Source organism: Muntiacus reevesi, chromosome 1, assembly GCF_963930625.1.
Source record: "Muntiacus reevesi chromosome 1, mMunRee1.1, whole genome shotgun sequence".
Classification (NCBI taxonomy): domain Eukaryota; kingdom Metazoa; phylum Chordata; class Mammalia; order Artiodactyla; family Cervidae; genus Muntiacus; species Muntiacus reevesi.
The window spans coordinates 53,122,553-53,136,796 of NC_089249.1; the positions used below are offsets into that span (position 1 = coordinate 53,122,553).

General features: G+C 52.4%; 1 protein-coding gene across 1 annotated transcript in view; it reads left to right on the forward strand.

Moving 5' to 3' along the window:
• The first annotated feature begins 1,178 nt into the window (after positions 1 to 1,178).
• TRIOBP (TRIO and F-actin binding protein) overlaps positions 1,179 to 14,244 on the forward strand; it is a 57,174-nt gene continuing 44,108 nt past the window's right edge. Inside the window, 4 exon segments of the mRNA XM_065943655.1 lie at positions 1,179 to 1,307; positions 6,453 to 6,592; positions 7,918 to 8,107; positions 9,182 to 9,353. Of these exon segments, the coding sequence (XP_065799727.1) occupies positions 1,194 to 1,307; positions 6,453 to 6,592; positions 7,918 to 8,107; positions 9,182 to 9,353 (616 nt within the window). The 5' untranslated portion in view covers positions 1,179 to 1,193.

A 14,244-nucleotide genomic window follows, 5' to 3' on the forward strand; every position in this document is an offset into this window, starting at 1 on the left:
GCCCTGGGTGGATTAGAGACCCCGGGGCTACCGGAGGGTCAGTGGGTGCTCCCTAGCCCCCTCAGTGCCCGTCTACTTCCCCACGTCTGATGGTCAAGGAGCCAGGAATCTTCTCCCTGGTTGCCCCAGGGGAGGATGTGAAATCCTCCAGCTCTCCGCTGAGATTGGCAACTAAGGCCAGATCCCCTGGGACACTTTGGAGGAAACTTGACAGGTATGAGCTGCTGACCTGGGGGCATGGTAAGGTGCATGTGTGCTTGGGGATATGGATTACTCTCACTCCACCCCCCTTGATGGGGGTGAGAAGAGCATCTTCAAGTCACACTGTTCTAGTGGGGCTCCCCTGGCCACCCCAGGACATGGGGTTGGAACCCTCAGTGGGGCCCAAAGGGGAAAGCCCGATGCTCCTCACAACACCAGGGTTTCTCTTTGGCTGAGCTCTGCCCGGCTTGCTGTGTGACCTAATGTTTTTCAATTTCATCCATGATTTTGTCCTCAATTCTGAAAATACCTGGCTGGCCACTTGCCTCTCTTCCCAGGGTTTCCCAGGGAATCTGTGTGAGTGGACAGTGTGATCCAGTGTCCCTCATGCCCACCTCTGAGAATGCGGGGAGACACAGCCTGGGTTTGAATCCAGTTCAGCCAATGGAACTTTCAGTGAGTTATGGAATCTCTGTGAGACTTAGCTGCCTCATCTGAAATTGGCATTCATTTTATCTACAACACATGTTAACTGTAAGGCAAGGGCACTGAAACTTTGGGGTGCATTGGAATCACCTGGGAGACTTGTATACAATGCATTGTATAAATGCCCGTGTAAGTGCCTTATCTCCAGAGATTCTGAATGGGTGGATCAGGGAAGGAATTGGGAATATGCATTTTATAAGCAGCTCAGCTGAGTCTAACGCAGGGTCCTCAAAATACACTTCGAGCAACACTGCAGTAATGAGTAGAAATCACATGTCAAATGCTTGGCAGAGTGCCTGGTGCTTAGGAGGTGCTTAATGAGTGTTTGTTGAGTGAATAAACGAACAGATGAAAGAATTGATGGATAACCTCATTTCCTTGGTCCTTGGCTGTCTGGGATTAAACCGGGGCTGGAGTTCAGGTCAGCTGGTCTTTGTCTCCCCCTGCCATTCTTCCCAGGCCCCACCATCAGACTGAAGGAGCTGCCTTGGCCTGACTCGACTGATATGGAGGGGGTGGCTGGAAATGCCTCCTGCGAACACTTTGAAGCTGATGTGCTGGCCCAGAGCTGCTGTCAGGACTGTTGCCAACCTGAGGAGGCCCACAGAGCAAGGCACCAGGTAGGTAGGCTTCCTAGAGTGGTTGGGATGCTTTGGGACAAAGGAGTCTGTGATGTGGGTGCTTGGCCAGGCCACTAACTTGCAGCTGAACCCAGACACTGACCTTCCTTGTGGTCAGAACCTCACTTTTCCCAATCTGTGCAGTGAGGCGGTGGAACCATGGTAGTGTTTCCCGAGTGCCAGTCATTCTCCTCCTGCTTTTATCATTTTTTGCTAAGCCTCATATAACCTATTTCTTGCTGTGCATTTATGTTAAGTCGCTTCAGTCATGTCCAACTTTTTGCAACTCTGCGGGCTGTGGCCCTCCAGGCTCCTCTGTCCGTGGGGATTCTCCAGGCAAGAATACTGGAGTGGGTTGCCATGCTCTCCTCTTGGGGATCTTCCTGACCCAGGAATCAAGTCTGCATCTTTTATGTCTCCTGCATTAGCAGGCGTGTTCTTTACCACTAACGCTACCTGGGAAGCCCATTACTTGCTGTATTAGTCTTTAAATCCGTACCCTTTTTAAACTTATACTATAACAAAAGTTTACATCACCACCACAAATAGAAAACTAGGATCATGTCCTTCATATAGAAGCTTAAAAGGAAAGAAAGGAAAAGGAAAAAGAAAGTCAGAAATGTCATTAAATTCTAACCAGGAAGTATTGTCATAGGCTAAAGGCTCTGAGCTTGGGACTTCCCCAGCAGCCCTGTGGTTAAGACTCTGTGCTTCTACTGCAGAGGGTACTGGTTTGATCTCTGGTCAGGGGACTAAGATCCTACATGCCAAGTAGGGTGACCAAAAAAAATTTTTTTAAAGGGATTCTGAGCCTGGGTCCTGCTGTCTGTCTGTTAAAAAGGGAGATTGCTAGGTGTTAGGCATTATAGATACCCCATACCCACTGGGGACTTTCTCCTTGAAGGTACTGGAGGAGTGAAAGGGGATGGATGGATGTGATGGATGAAGTTTTAGGCTCAGCCCTGGTCTATGTAAGCCTGGGGCTATGAGAAGCATGGGACCGTGACTCTTCAAGAGTGCTTGCCTGACCTCCTAACGACTCTGCCATTCCCAGTGCCCCTCTTGAGCCTGGTGGCCGTCTCCATGCAAGCGTTAGGCTCTGAGAAGTGGTCATTATAAGGGAGTTGCTATTCAGCTTTGGAGCCAGGCAGACCAGAGTTCCAGGCCTAGTTTCCATTCACCTGCTGTGTGACCATGAGTCATTGACCTCTCTGGTTTCACTCTCCTGATGGGTAAAGTGGGGCAACAAATCCTCACCCTCAGGGCATCCGGCCCTGCGTAGCCCAAGTCACACGTGGCTAGGTCAGTACACACTAGTTTCCTTTCTTCCATCTTCCCAACCAGAAAAATAAACCTGGGAGATTCTTTTCTACCTGTCCTGATACTGCCAAAAATAGCTCCCCAGCCCTCAACCCCAAGTTCAGGAAGCAGATGCTTGAAAGCCCTGTGAGTCCATCTCCCCTGCAGATGACCTTCTCCCAGTGGGTGGGGGGATGGCAAACTTGGAACAGGAGAAGGAACCTGGGTTCAGAACCTGAGTGCTAGTCTCAGTCCCACCCCTTCTCAGATGAGATCTTGGGCCACCTCGTGTGTTCACATGTATTGAAGAGGTGCTTTTTTCCTTCTTTTTCTTTTTTAATTTTATGGTTGTACCACATGGCATGAGGGATCTTAGTTCCCTGACCAGGAATCAAACCCTTGCCTCCTGCAGTGAAAGCAAGGAGTCTTAACCACTATACTGTCAGGAAAGTCCTGAAGAGGTGCTTAAAATGTGTCAGGCATTATGCTAGATTTGGGGAAACAGTGCTAAATAGAACAGACAGAGTTTCTAGTTCATGAGGTTTGGTGTCAAGCAAGAGAAATGGAGGCAAAGTAATCAGGCAAATAGTTGATGACGGTTGCGTGAGGGTAAATGGTAGGGCACTGGGGAATGGTACTCCAAGTAAATGGTATTTTAGCTGCCTGGTGAGGACTATGAGGGCATGGCCAGTGAAGCTGGGGGAAGGGGAGGGAAACAGTATGTGCAAAGGCCCTGAGGCAGAAAGTAGGAGGCACACTTGAGAAGGGAGAGAAGCCAAGGATGGAGAATGGGGTGGGGAAGTAGGTCTCACCAGCCTTGTGGGGACGTTAGATGTTTCCCTGAGAGGCACGGGGAACCACTAAGGATTTTAAACACAGGAGTGATGTGATCAGATTTGCATTTTCAAAAGTCACTCTGACTGCAGGACAGTGAATGGACAGCAGAGAGTGTGAATGAACCAGGTGACCAAAGCAGAAAAGGTGCAATTACTCATATCAGAGATGATGGGATGTAGGCAAATGAACACATTTCAAAACTAACTGAATAGGAGAATGGAAAGGATTTGGTCACTGAGTAAGGTGAGGGGCCAGAACATGACTGACTGCTAAGTTATTTCCTGAGGCAGGGTTCCTGGGATAAGAGGTTTGTTTGGAGTTGTTTGGGGTGGTGAGTGCGAGGTGCCTGGGGGACACAGTGAGGATGAGGGGGGTTTACTTACTATAACGAGCTCCGGAGCCAGACTCGGTAGAAGATAGAGGCTTTCAAGTCATCAGGATCTAGCACTGATGACAGCCTTGCTCACAGATGAACAGGTTCAAACATGTGGAGTCACAAAATCTGTGTGTTAAAAAAGCACCCCCCCGGCATGGATGGAGCTGTGCATTTCCCAGCTGGATCCTTAATTACACTGCAGAGCAAACTCATCCCTGAGGGGCCTGATAAATGTATCCCTTGGGGTTAGAGCCAGTTCTGACGTCTTCACCTATGTTAGAAAATGCAGGGACTCCCCTGAAATCTAGTGGTTAAGACACCGAGCTTCCAAGGCAGGAGGCATGGGGTCTGAGCCCTGGTGGGAAACTAAAGATCCCATTTGCCATGGGGCATGGCCAAAAATAGATACATTAAAATAAAATAGAGAAGTTTTTTTTTTTTTTTTTAAAAAGGAAAAGCAGAAATGGCCCCAGGTCCCAGAGCATCCCTTTCCCAGAAGCTTACTTCAGCTCCCCTAGGCTCCTAGGCTCTCTGGATGCATCTCTGCTCTGCTTCAGCTGAGTCTCCCAGGTTGAGAGGTGTGGGAGGTCTTATCCCTGGAAATCACACAGTCTTGACCAGGTCATGGCCAGGTTCTGGATGGAGGAGTGAGGGGCTAAGTGGGAGGGTCTTGCTGTGTGTCAGACTCCACACATTCCTTTTCAATGCATCTCTTCTTAAGTTTATTTAACATATCATTGATTTAACACTAATAAAATTCCATTGAATGTTTTTACATTGTTTATGATATTTAATATGTGCAGATCAGGCAGTGTTATAAGCCTTTTACACAGATTAACTGATTTAATTCTCATAACACCCCTAGGAGGTGGGTCCATTAATTACCTCCACTTTATAGATGAGCAAACTAGGCTCAGAGAGGAAAGTCACTAGGCCGAGGTCACTCAGCTGGGAAGTGGAGGCGCCAGGATTGGGCCTGCTGGCTGTCTGAGGCCAGAGCCCGTGCTGACCCGCCAGACAGGAAATCAGAGCTGGGGACTAGCTGCTGGGCCTACTCGTGCGGGTGAGGGGTACTGATGGGGCTGGAGGTAAAAGCAGGGAGCAGGCACCATGACAAAGTGGGGGTCCTGGTGGCCCCAGGTGGGCTGGGACCCCTTGACGATTCCCTGAGAGCCGCTCCCTCTTCATTCACGTGGCAAGGTCCCCAGGGCAGCCAAGGCGCCAGGCTGGGCTGCAGTTCTGACACCTCCCGCCACCGGGTGCTGATCAGAATCAGGCTCCGGGGCAGGGGGTGAAACTGAAGCCAGCTGGGCGTTCTCTGGCTCAGCTTGGCTCAGCAGACACTCCAGCCCACTCCTTGGCACTGCCCAGGTCCCCGAGGGGTGGCCTCCCTGGAACCCGGAGACTCTGTGCCCACCCTGGGGCTGCGGCCAGGCTGTGGCCTCCGCCCTGGTTCTGGGCTCCAGGGTCCCCAGGGAGCCCGTGCCCAGGCCCCCCCGCCCGGCCCGATCTCAGGTGAGCCGCGAGGATCGGGTTCCTGCGGTTTCATGTCCTGCATTGTTCTTGGCTGGGCCCCGGCTTATGAAACAGTAATGAGGGGCCCCTGCTCCCGCAGCCGGGCCCTCTAAGGTTTCCGCTGCCTCGGCCGCCGCTGCCACGGCCCAGAGTCGGGGCCTGGGAGGGAGGCAGCGTGGGGGCCTGAGCCGGAGCCCCCCGGGGACGAAGGTGCTGACAGCCGACAGCCGCCACTGCGGAGCCCGCTGCCCAGGTAACCTGAGAGGAGGCGGGGTGCAGAGTGCCGCGGCCGCTGTCCCCCCTACCGAGGGAGGGCCCTGCCACCCCAGGAGATGGGGAGAAATGGAGGGGGGCGTCCCAGAGGTGAGCAGCCGTTCCCCCCGGGTGAGCCCAGCACCTGCCTTCGCAGGTGTGGCCCTGCTCAAGGCTGGAGGCAGCGAGGAGCCGGCAGTCGGCTCAGGGGCCCCGTCCCCACTCCTGGGACCTTGACCTTCCAGCCCTGGAGCCCCAGACTCTCCTTTTGGAGGGCGTATCTTTCCTTTTCTCCAAGGTCTCCTTTCCATCTCTTCCTCCCTTAGACATTTTCCTACATTCTCTGTGCCAACTTGATCCTCCCCCTCCCCCGTAGTCCTCATCCATGTCTCTTGGTGATAGAAGACCCTTTGGGATCCTTTTGTGCACTTCACATCCTCAGGCACACACACATGTGTACCAACACACACAGGCTTGCTTGTGTACACAAATTGAGTGAGTATGTTGATGCATGTATTTATAAACACATATAAACAAACGTATATGCACTCTGCAAACAGACGCACCAGCGTACCCACCGGCCATGCACACATACATGCACATGTGAATCCTTGCACACACCGCAGGAATTTACACGAACACATATCTATACACGTGTGCGCATGCACACACCCTGTACCTCTGCCAGTCCCCAGCTCGGGTCCCCAGGGGCGCTTCCAGTCTGATGGACAGCTCTTCTTGAGAAGCGGAGATCCCCGAGGAGCTGTCTGGAGACTTCCACACCGCCTGGTGGGGGGAGGGGCTGCTCAGGGGGAGGGGAGCCCCCACGTGGGCCGTGAGCTGCCTCCTCTCCAACTCTGTCTTAGGAGCCTGGAAGGCCTGCGAGCGCTGAGGTGCCCTACTGCGACCTGCCCCGCTGCCGGCCTGCCCCTGAGGACCCGCTCAGCACCCCGACCTCCAGCTGCCAGTCTGTGGTGGGTCCAGGCCGTGGCCCAGAGCCTGAGAGGTGGGTAGGAGGACCCTGGGGCCTGAGGAGGGTTTCCTGGGGTAGGATGCCCTCACCCATCCCACCCCACGCCCCTTCCTGATAGCAGCCTCTGCCTGTGATGGCTGCTGGCGTGGGTCACATGGTCTGTCCACCTGGCCTGGGCACAGGAGCAGTGGGCATGTTCCATGGGCCCTTACTTGGGGGATGGAGCAGCCATGTACCCACCCTGCATGGGCATGGGCCAGAGTCTGCTCACATTTCCCGGGTCCCTTTGCTTTAAAAGATTAAACAGTCTCGCACCAAGGGGCACTTGTTATCACGCACCTACCTGACCATGCACTGCTCCGGGCCGTCTCCACTCTGGGGCCTCAGTTGGACTGAAGTCCCTCTTTGGGGCCATAGTGCCTTGGAGGGCATGGCTGAGAGTCTAGAAACCTGAGGTCTAGCTTTAGTTCCCTCCCCGATGGGGTGAGGGAACTTAAAAGCAAGTTTTGGCCTCTTTTTATACCTCAGTTTCCCTGTTTGTTTGTTTGTTTGTTTTTAAAGAGTTATTGAATCACATTAGCATTGTTTTGGGACTGTGTGTTCCTCTTTGTTTAAAAACAAAACAGCTCTGAATTCAAACGTTTCAGAAAGTCTGGGATAAACAAATTTGAATATCTTTTTTTTGCCGGGCTTAGAGATTTTAGTTTGCTAGCATGCGTTGTGCTTTTGGGTGGGGAAGGTAGGAGAAATATGTAATATATCTCAAACTTAGTTGATCACAGGCCTCTTTTAATGGTCGTCACCCTTTTCTATCTCGCAGGCTGATCTGTGGGTCACTCACTGGGGATAAAGCCAGCTCTAACCTACTGGCTTCTTTAAAGCAAGGCTTTCTTTACAGCCCCCTCCCTGGCATCGTGACTGGTGGCCCTGTCACTGCCCCTGGCGCCCTGCTGCCTCTCAAACCCCCCCATTAGCCCAGCACTCATCTGCCTTCTTAGTCTTACCGAGCTTGGGGTTCTCTCTTCTGCTCCAGGGACATGGTTGGGGCTGGGGCCACAGCCCTGAGTCACAATGCTTTTCTGCCTTTTCCTAGCTCTGTGACCTTGTCTGGTCCCTTGACTTCTGTGAGCCTCAGTTTCTTCATCTGTAAAATGGGAATCATTGCACTCACTTAAAAGGGAGACTTTTGGAGCTAAACGAGATAGGCCCTGTGAAGGGCGGAGCACAGACAGCTGTTGGTGTTAACTCCCTCCTCTGCCCAAACATGGGCTGTGTGTGTACCTGAGCGGTGGTGGGGTGTTACTCCTTAATTCCTATTACTTTGAGGGAAAAAGTCATGAGTCTGTCTCCTCTCCCAGGGGCCCGCCAGCAGGGCTTCTGGCAGAGGGCTTCACAGCTGCCTCCAGGAGCCGGGAACCTGAGGCAGCTCCCTACCTGGAGGGCCTGGCCTCCTCCCCATGTGGCAGCTTCAACGAGAGCCCCGACTCTGGCCCCAGCGCCAGCCCTGACTGCGAAGCCCCTGATGATACCAGCGACTCATCATTGGTGGTGAGATGGGGGCGGGAGGCCAGGGCAAGAGCAGGTGTCAGCCCCGGGCCAGCCCTGGCATCCCGCCCAAACCTCCAGACAGGGCTGAGCGTCTCACACCCGGGAAGGGAGCCCAGGTCCCCTGCAGACTTAGCCAGCATTTTGGGCTGCCCATGGAGGGGCGAGGACTCTCCAGGGTCAGTCCAGGGGGGCTGAAGGTCTGGCTATGACAAGATGGAAGCAGGCATTCCTGCTCCCGGTGAGTCACCAAAGGGCTCTGGCTGCCAAAATCTCTCAGTTCACAGAGGCTGGGATGTTGGGTGTGGTGCCCAGAGCAAGAGTGAGACTGGTCCAAGGCCCTGCCCTGGTCACACACTGCTCAGCCCCATAACCAGCCCTGGCATAGATCTCCGAGGATCAGAGGAAAGGGAGCAGGCTGGGGGGCCTGGCAAGGGTGGGGGGTCGGGGTGTGATTTAGCCGGGAAAAGGGGAGACTCAGAGGAGCTTCCTGGGACATTCAACCCTCAAAGGTCTGTCCTGGGCCACAAGAGGCAAACTATCCATGAGAACCTAAGGGAAAGTGATAAGATTCAGAATAAAATATCCCAGCCCGTGGGCAGTATCTTGGGAAGTCTTACCACCCCACTCTGAGGTAGAGACTTGCATGACCCTGACTTGGGGCAGGAAATCTGAGTCTCAGAGAAGAGAATTGTGTTACTTGAGGCCATACATCTGGGAAGCAGTGGGGCTAGATTTTGAACACACCTACTTCTCTGGGGACTCTGGAATGTCTCTGGGGTGGGGCCCCTTTACCAATGCCCTCCAATCACATGGAGTCCAACTGCCCTGGGTACGAGTCTCCTCCCATATAAACCACTTCCCAGCTGTGTGACTTTGGGCAAAGTCTTAGCGCCAGTGGACGTACCTACTGCACAGGGTCGATTGAAGATCCCAGCACAGTCCTGAGTATGCAGCAGGTGCTCTTTCAGTGTCAGTTTCTTTCCCTTCCATCTACCCATCTCACGCAGGGAGTGCTGGCCCTGGGCTCTCTCTTTTTGCTCTCCAAACAGACTTTCTCCTCCCCTTCTCTGGCAGGACTGGGACACTGTTGAGAGACGGGAGGAGGCCCCCAGTGGGGACAACTTCACCGTGATGATCCCACGGAAGTCGCAGGAGGTGCCAAGGGCTGACAGTGCCCGCAAGGCTCCTCCTCTCCTCACCCAGTCCCCTGTGGGAGGAGGAGACACTGCAGGCCAGAAAAAGGAGGGTAAGTACCTTCTGCCAGGCCAGCTTGGTCCCTGTGACCACAGGTGTGGTGATGTCCTGGGAACTGGGAGCCAGATGGCCAGGTTTCTGGTCACATGGGCCCCTGGTTACATCTTATTTTGACAGCTTGGATGAATAACAGTTAACAGTTCCCATATACTTATGGAGCAGACATAATGTGCCCTGCAACTTGCTTTAAATACATCATCTCACAACTGGTGGGTCAGGATCTTCAGGTTGCAAGTGACAGAAATTGACTGAGTGAAAGTCTAGGAGAATGACTTCAGGTTTGGCTGGATCCAGGTGTTCAGACAGCATCAGAAATCTGGTCTCTGCTCTGCTTACTTCTTTGTTGGCTTCATTCTCAGCCAGATCCTCCCCTGATGATGACATGCTGAGCAGCAGGAGTGGCAGGCTGTAGCCTACCTAATTTTCAACTCCCACAGTAAAAGGGTACAATCTTCCCTATAGATGTAGCTGTGGTCCCAGGAAGGGTTCTCCCTGGAACCCAGCATGGTTTTGTGCCCAAACTGGTGACCAGGGATGGGATCGGCCCCCTGTGCAAACCTCTGAGAGTCTGGGAGAGGAGATGGCTCAGAAGAAATTAAGGTGATGTTTCCAGAGAAAAACAAAAGACGCTGATCAGGCCAAGTCCACTGATGCCTGTTACACTGGTCAGCATCTCGCTGGTATGTGAACCCAGGATGCTGGGTCCTCCATCACCACTGCACTGTGTTGCCTCTGGGCCTGTGTCTTCAGCATCCTTCAGAGGATTGAGATGTGAGATGGGGCATCCATGTCCTAACCCCACGGGGCAGTCTGGGCTTCCCATGGCCTCTGTAGCATTCAGACATCAAACACACGAGCACTAACTGTGTGTAAGACCTTATGCTAGACACCTTGGGTGTTCAGGGGGAGATAGACATGGTCCCTGTCCCAGAAAGCTCATCATTCAGTAATGCAAACAGACAGGAGATGACGAACAGAAGCCTAGGACACAGGAAGAGCAGAAACAGCTGCGGGGATGGAGGCAGGGCAGAAAGAGCTTCATTCCAGCCCGGGAAGGACTCAGAGGAATGCCTTCTGAACATGGTGCTCTAGTTGAGAAAACTGCTGAGTACAGGCTAGGAGTGTGATGAGGGAGTATCCTGGTATGTACAGCTTCAGCAAAGAGTGGGGTGTATAGTTAGGCCAAACCATGAGGGGCCTCGAGTCGAGCCAAGGGGTTTGGACTTTCTTCTTCTCTCTCTCTCTTTTTTAAAGTGTCTCTATGTCCTTCTTTCTTTTTTCTTTCTTTTTTATTTATCTGACTGTGTCAGGTCTTAGTTGCAGCACCTGGGTGCTTCGTCGTGTTGTCATGCAGGATCTTTCATTGTGGTGCATGGACTCTCTAGTTGTGGCAGGCAGCTTCAGGAGTTGCAGCATGCAAGCTTAGTTACTCCAAAGCATGTGGGGTATCAGTTGCCTGAGCAGGGATCGATCCCACATCTCCTGCATTGCAAGGCAGATTCTTAACCATTGGATCACCAGAAAAATCCCTGGACTTTCTCCTTTAAGTAGTAGGGAGCCACGGAAGGTTTTTGAGAAGGGGAGTGATGTCATTGGTTCCGAGCCTTAAAAGAGTTTCACTAGGGCAAGGATGCAAAGGATGCAGGGTGAGACTGCAGGATGAGAAACCAATTAAAGAGACTACCGCAGCCACCATAGTAATAACTGGTTCAGGCACAAATCACTGGCTGATGCTTAATTCCTGCATGGAGGGTTGTTAGGAAACAGGATATTTACATGGCCTCAAAGTGTCACCCCTCAGATTACACATTGATTACAGAGGGAAAAGGCGCCCTTAGAATGAGGAGATCTGGCAGACACCAGCTTAACCAAGTGGTTGGTCAGCATCCTAGCATGGGGCAAACTGGCTGGGTGCTCCCGCGTGGTGCACAGGGGAGGACACAGCATCTTTTCCCAATTTGGCTGCTTAAACAAAAATCCATCACCTGTCTCTAATCCCAACAGAACATCAGACAAACCCACACTGAGGGATATTCTGCAAAGTAACTGACAGGACTCTTCATGAAAGACCAAAAAGGACTGGGGAGCTGTTCTTGAATAAAAGAGGCTACAGAGTGGGGAAAGCAAAATGCCATGTGTATCCGGGCTTGGATTCAGAATAGGAAAATAAAGAGCTATGAGAGGCATTATTGAGATAGCGAGGCAGTTTGAATGTGGACTGTGTGTATTGTATCCATGCTTTACTTCCTGAGTGTGATAACAGAAGCAGATCATCCTCACTCGTAGGAGGTACACGTGGAGGGGTTCCTTGGTGGCTCAGACAGTAAAGAATCTGCCTGCAATGCAGGAGACCCAGGTTCGATCCCTGGGTTGGGAAGATTCCCTGGAGAAGGGAATGGCTACCCACTCCAGTATTCTTGACTGGAGAATTCCATGGACAGAGGAGCGTGGTGGGCTAAAGTCCATGAGGTCGCAAAGAGTTGGATGTGACTGAGTGACTAACACTTTTCATGGACGGCTTAGAGGTGAATTGTCATGAGGTCTGTTTTTAAAAATTATTTATATATTTGGCTATGTGGGTCTTGCAGCACAGAGGATCTTCAGTCTTCACTGCAGCAAGCAGGATCCTTCAGTTACGGCATATGGGACCTAGTTCCCTGATCAGGGATCGAACTCGGACCCCCTGCACTGGGAGCTCAGAGTCTTAGCCACTGGACCACCACAGAAATCCCTCCTTACGCTTTCTGTCCAGTCAGCAGCAGTTCTGGTCAGCACCTCCAAAACACACCCAAAAATATGTCTCCTTTTTGCCGTCTCTGCCACAGCTCCCTGATCAAACTAGGGGTTATTGCCGGAGCCTCCTTCAGTCTCCGGTTCTGCCAGGCCCCTTCAGTCCATTCTCCCTCCAGCAGCTGAGCCATCTTTTAAAAACATTCATCAGATCTTGTCAACACCCCACCCCCACTGCCCTGCCCTCTCAGCCCCTGGGGAGAGGGCGTGTGGGAAGAAGTGCCTCCCCAGTGTGAACGGCCTGATCGTGGTGGGATTTTGTACTAGACATCTGCTTTCTTGCTCTTAAACACAGGGTAGTGGGGTTGGGGGGAACCCTCACCATGTGACCGGCTTGATCAAAGGCGGTCACCTCTGTCCACCTGGTGGCATGCTCCCAAATCACAGCAGGAGGCCACCACCTGGGAGGGATCAGCCAGGTGCGAGATGCTGGGAACACTTTGACATCCCCCTAGGGCTCCTCCCAGTTTGCAAACACTGGATGGAGCAGGCTGTGCTGAGCCTGGCTGGCTGAGGGACAGAACACAGATGCCCTGAGCATCTGCAAAGTCTGCCCCGTGTGCTCATAAAGGGGCTGCAGGGGTGAAGTCAGATCCTGGTTGGGCCAGGCTCAAAGGATGCGCTGATCAGGGGAAAGGGAAGGAACTGGGGCTGGGGTGCTGAACCAGCTGTGAGCCTCTGGGAGGGGCGGGAAATGCCATCTCAACCAGCACCCAGGCTCACGGGGCGGGAAGACTCCAGGACAAGGCAGAGCTCAGAGCTCACTTATGGTGTGCTAGGCACAGGAGACACAGCTGTGAGTGAGAAGGCGAGGCCCCTGCCCACAGGGACCTCAGAGGCCAGCGGGGGCGAGCAGAGCCTTGCTGGCCATGGGAAATGCCTGGGTTTTATTCCAAGTGCAGTTGGGAGCCCCAACAGTGGTTTGTGTGCTTGTTTTTAAATCTTTTAGAATAGTTGCAAAGATCGTATAGAGAGTTTCAATTATACCCTTCACTTGGGTTCTTCCAATGTTGACATCTTACATAATTATAGCCCAATTATCAAAATTAAGAAATTAACACTGGTAACAATACTGTTAACTAAACTACAGACTGTCTTTGTTGTTTTTAATGTTTATGTGTTTGACTGTTCTGGGTCTTAGTTGCTGCATGTGGAATCTTTTAGTTGAGGCTTGTGAACTCTTAGCCACAGCACATGGGATTTAGTTCCCTGACCAAGGATCGAACCTGGGTCCTCTGCGTTGGGAGTGTGGAGTCTTAGCCACTGGACTGCCAGGGAATTCCCACTACAGACTTTCTTTGAATTCACCTTTTTCCCCACAAATGTCTCTTTTCTGTTGCAGGACCAAATCCAGAATCCCACATTGCATTTAATCAACATGTCTTCTGAACTTTCTCCCATCTGAGATAGCTGAGTCTCCTTGTAAGCTGGGGTGGTCTAGCTAGGTTTGCTTTTCGAAAGGATCTCCCTGGGTAGATAATGACCTTGTGCCCGGAGTGTACATGTTGGAGGGCTATGGTAACCCTCCAGGTGAGACAGGAGGGAGACTGAGAGCGGGGAGGTGGGAAGAGGTAGATGAGAGGAGCTGGCGGATTTGGAATGTCATGGGACATCAGTTCATCAGGCAACAACCGGCAAAATAATTTTCTCCTTGGGGGCAGTGCTATGCCTGCTTCCGGGATCCTAGTTTCCCGACCAAGGGGGGGAACCCGGGCCCTGACAGTGAAAATGCCGAGTCCCAACCACAGGGCCACCAGGGAATTCCCAATGATGAAAACTTTAAGTGCCGCTCTGTGCGTGGTTCCAGTCCCCTGAAGGGTACTAGAGACTTAGGGTTCAGTGATACCATCTCAGAGAGCTTAGAGGAGGCGGAAGTTTCAAAGTAGGAGAAGAGGGATTCCTTTTTTGTTTTTTGGCCAAGCCATGCGGCTTGTGGGATCTCGGTTCCCCCACCAGAGACTGAACCCTGGGCCAAGGCAGTAAGTCCCAGCCACTGGGCCACCAGGGAACTTCCCAGAGAAGAGGGACTATGAAGCATGGCCTTTAATGAAGGTGGTCATGGCCCCGTCAAGATAGGCCACACTAGCCTTTAC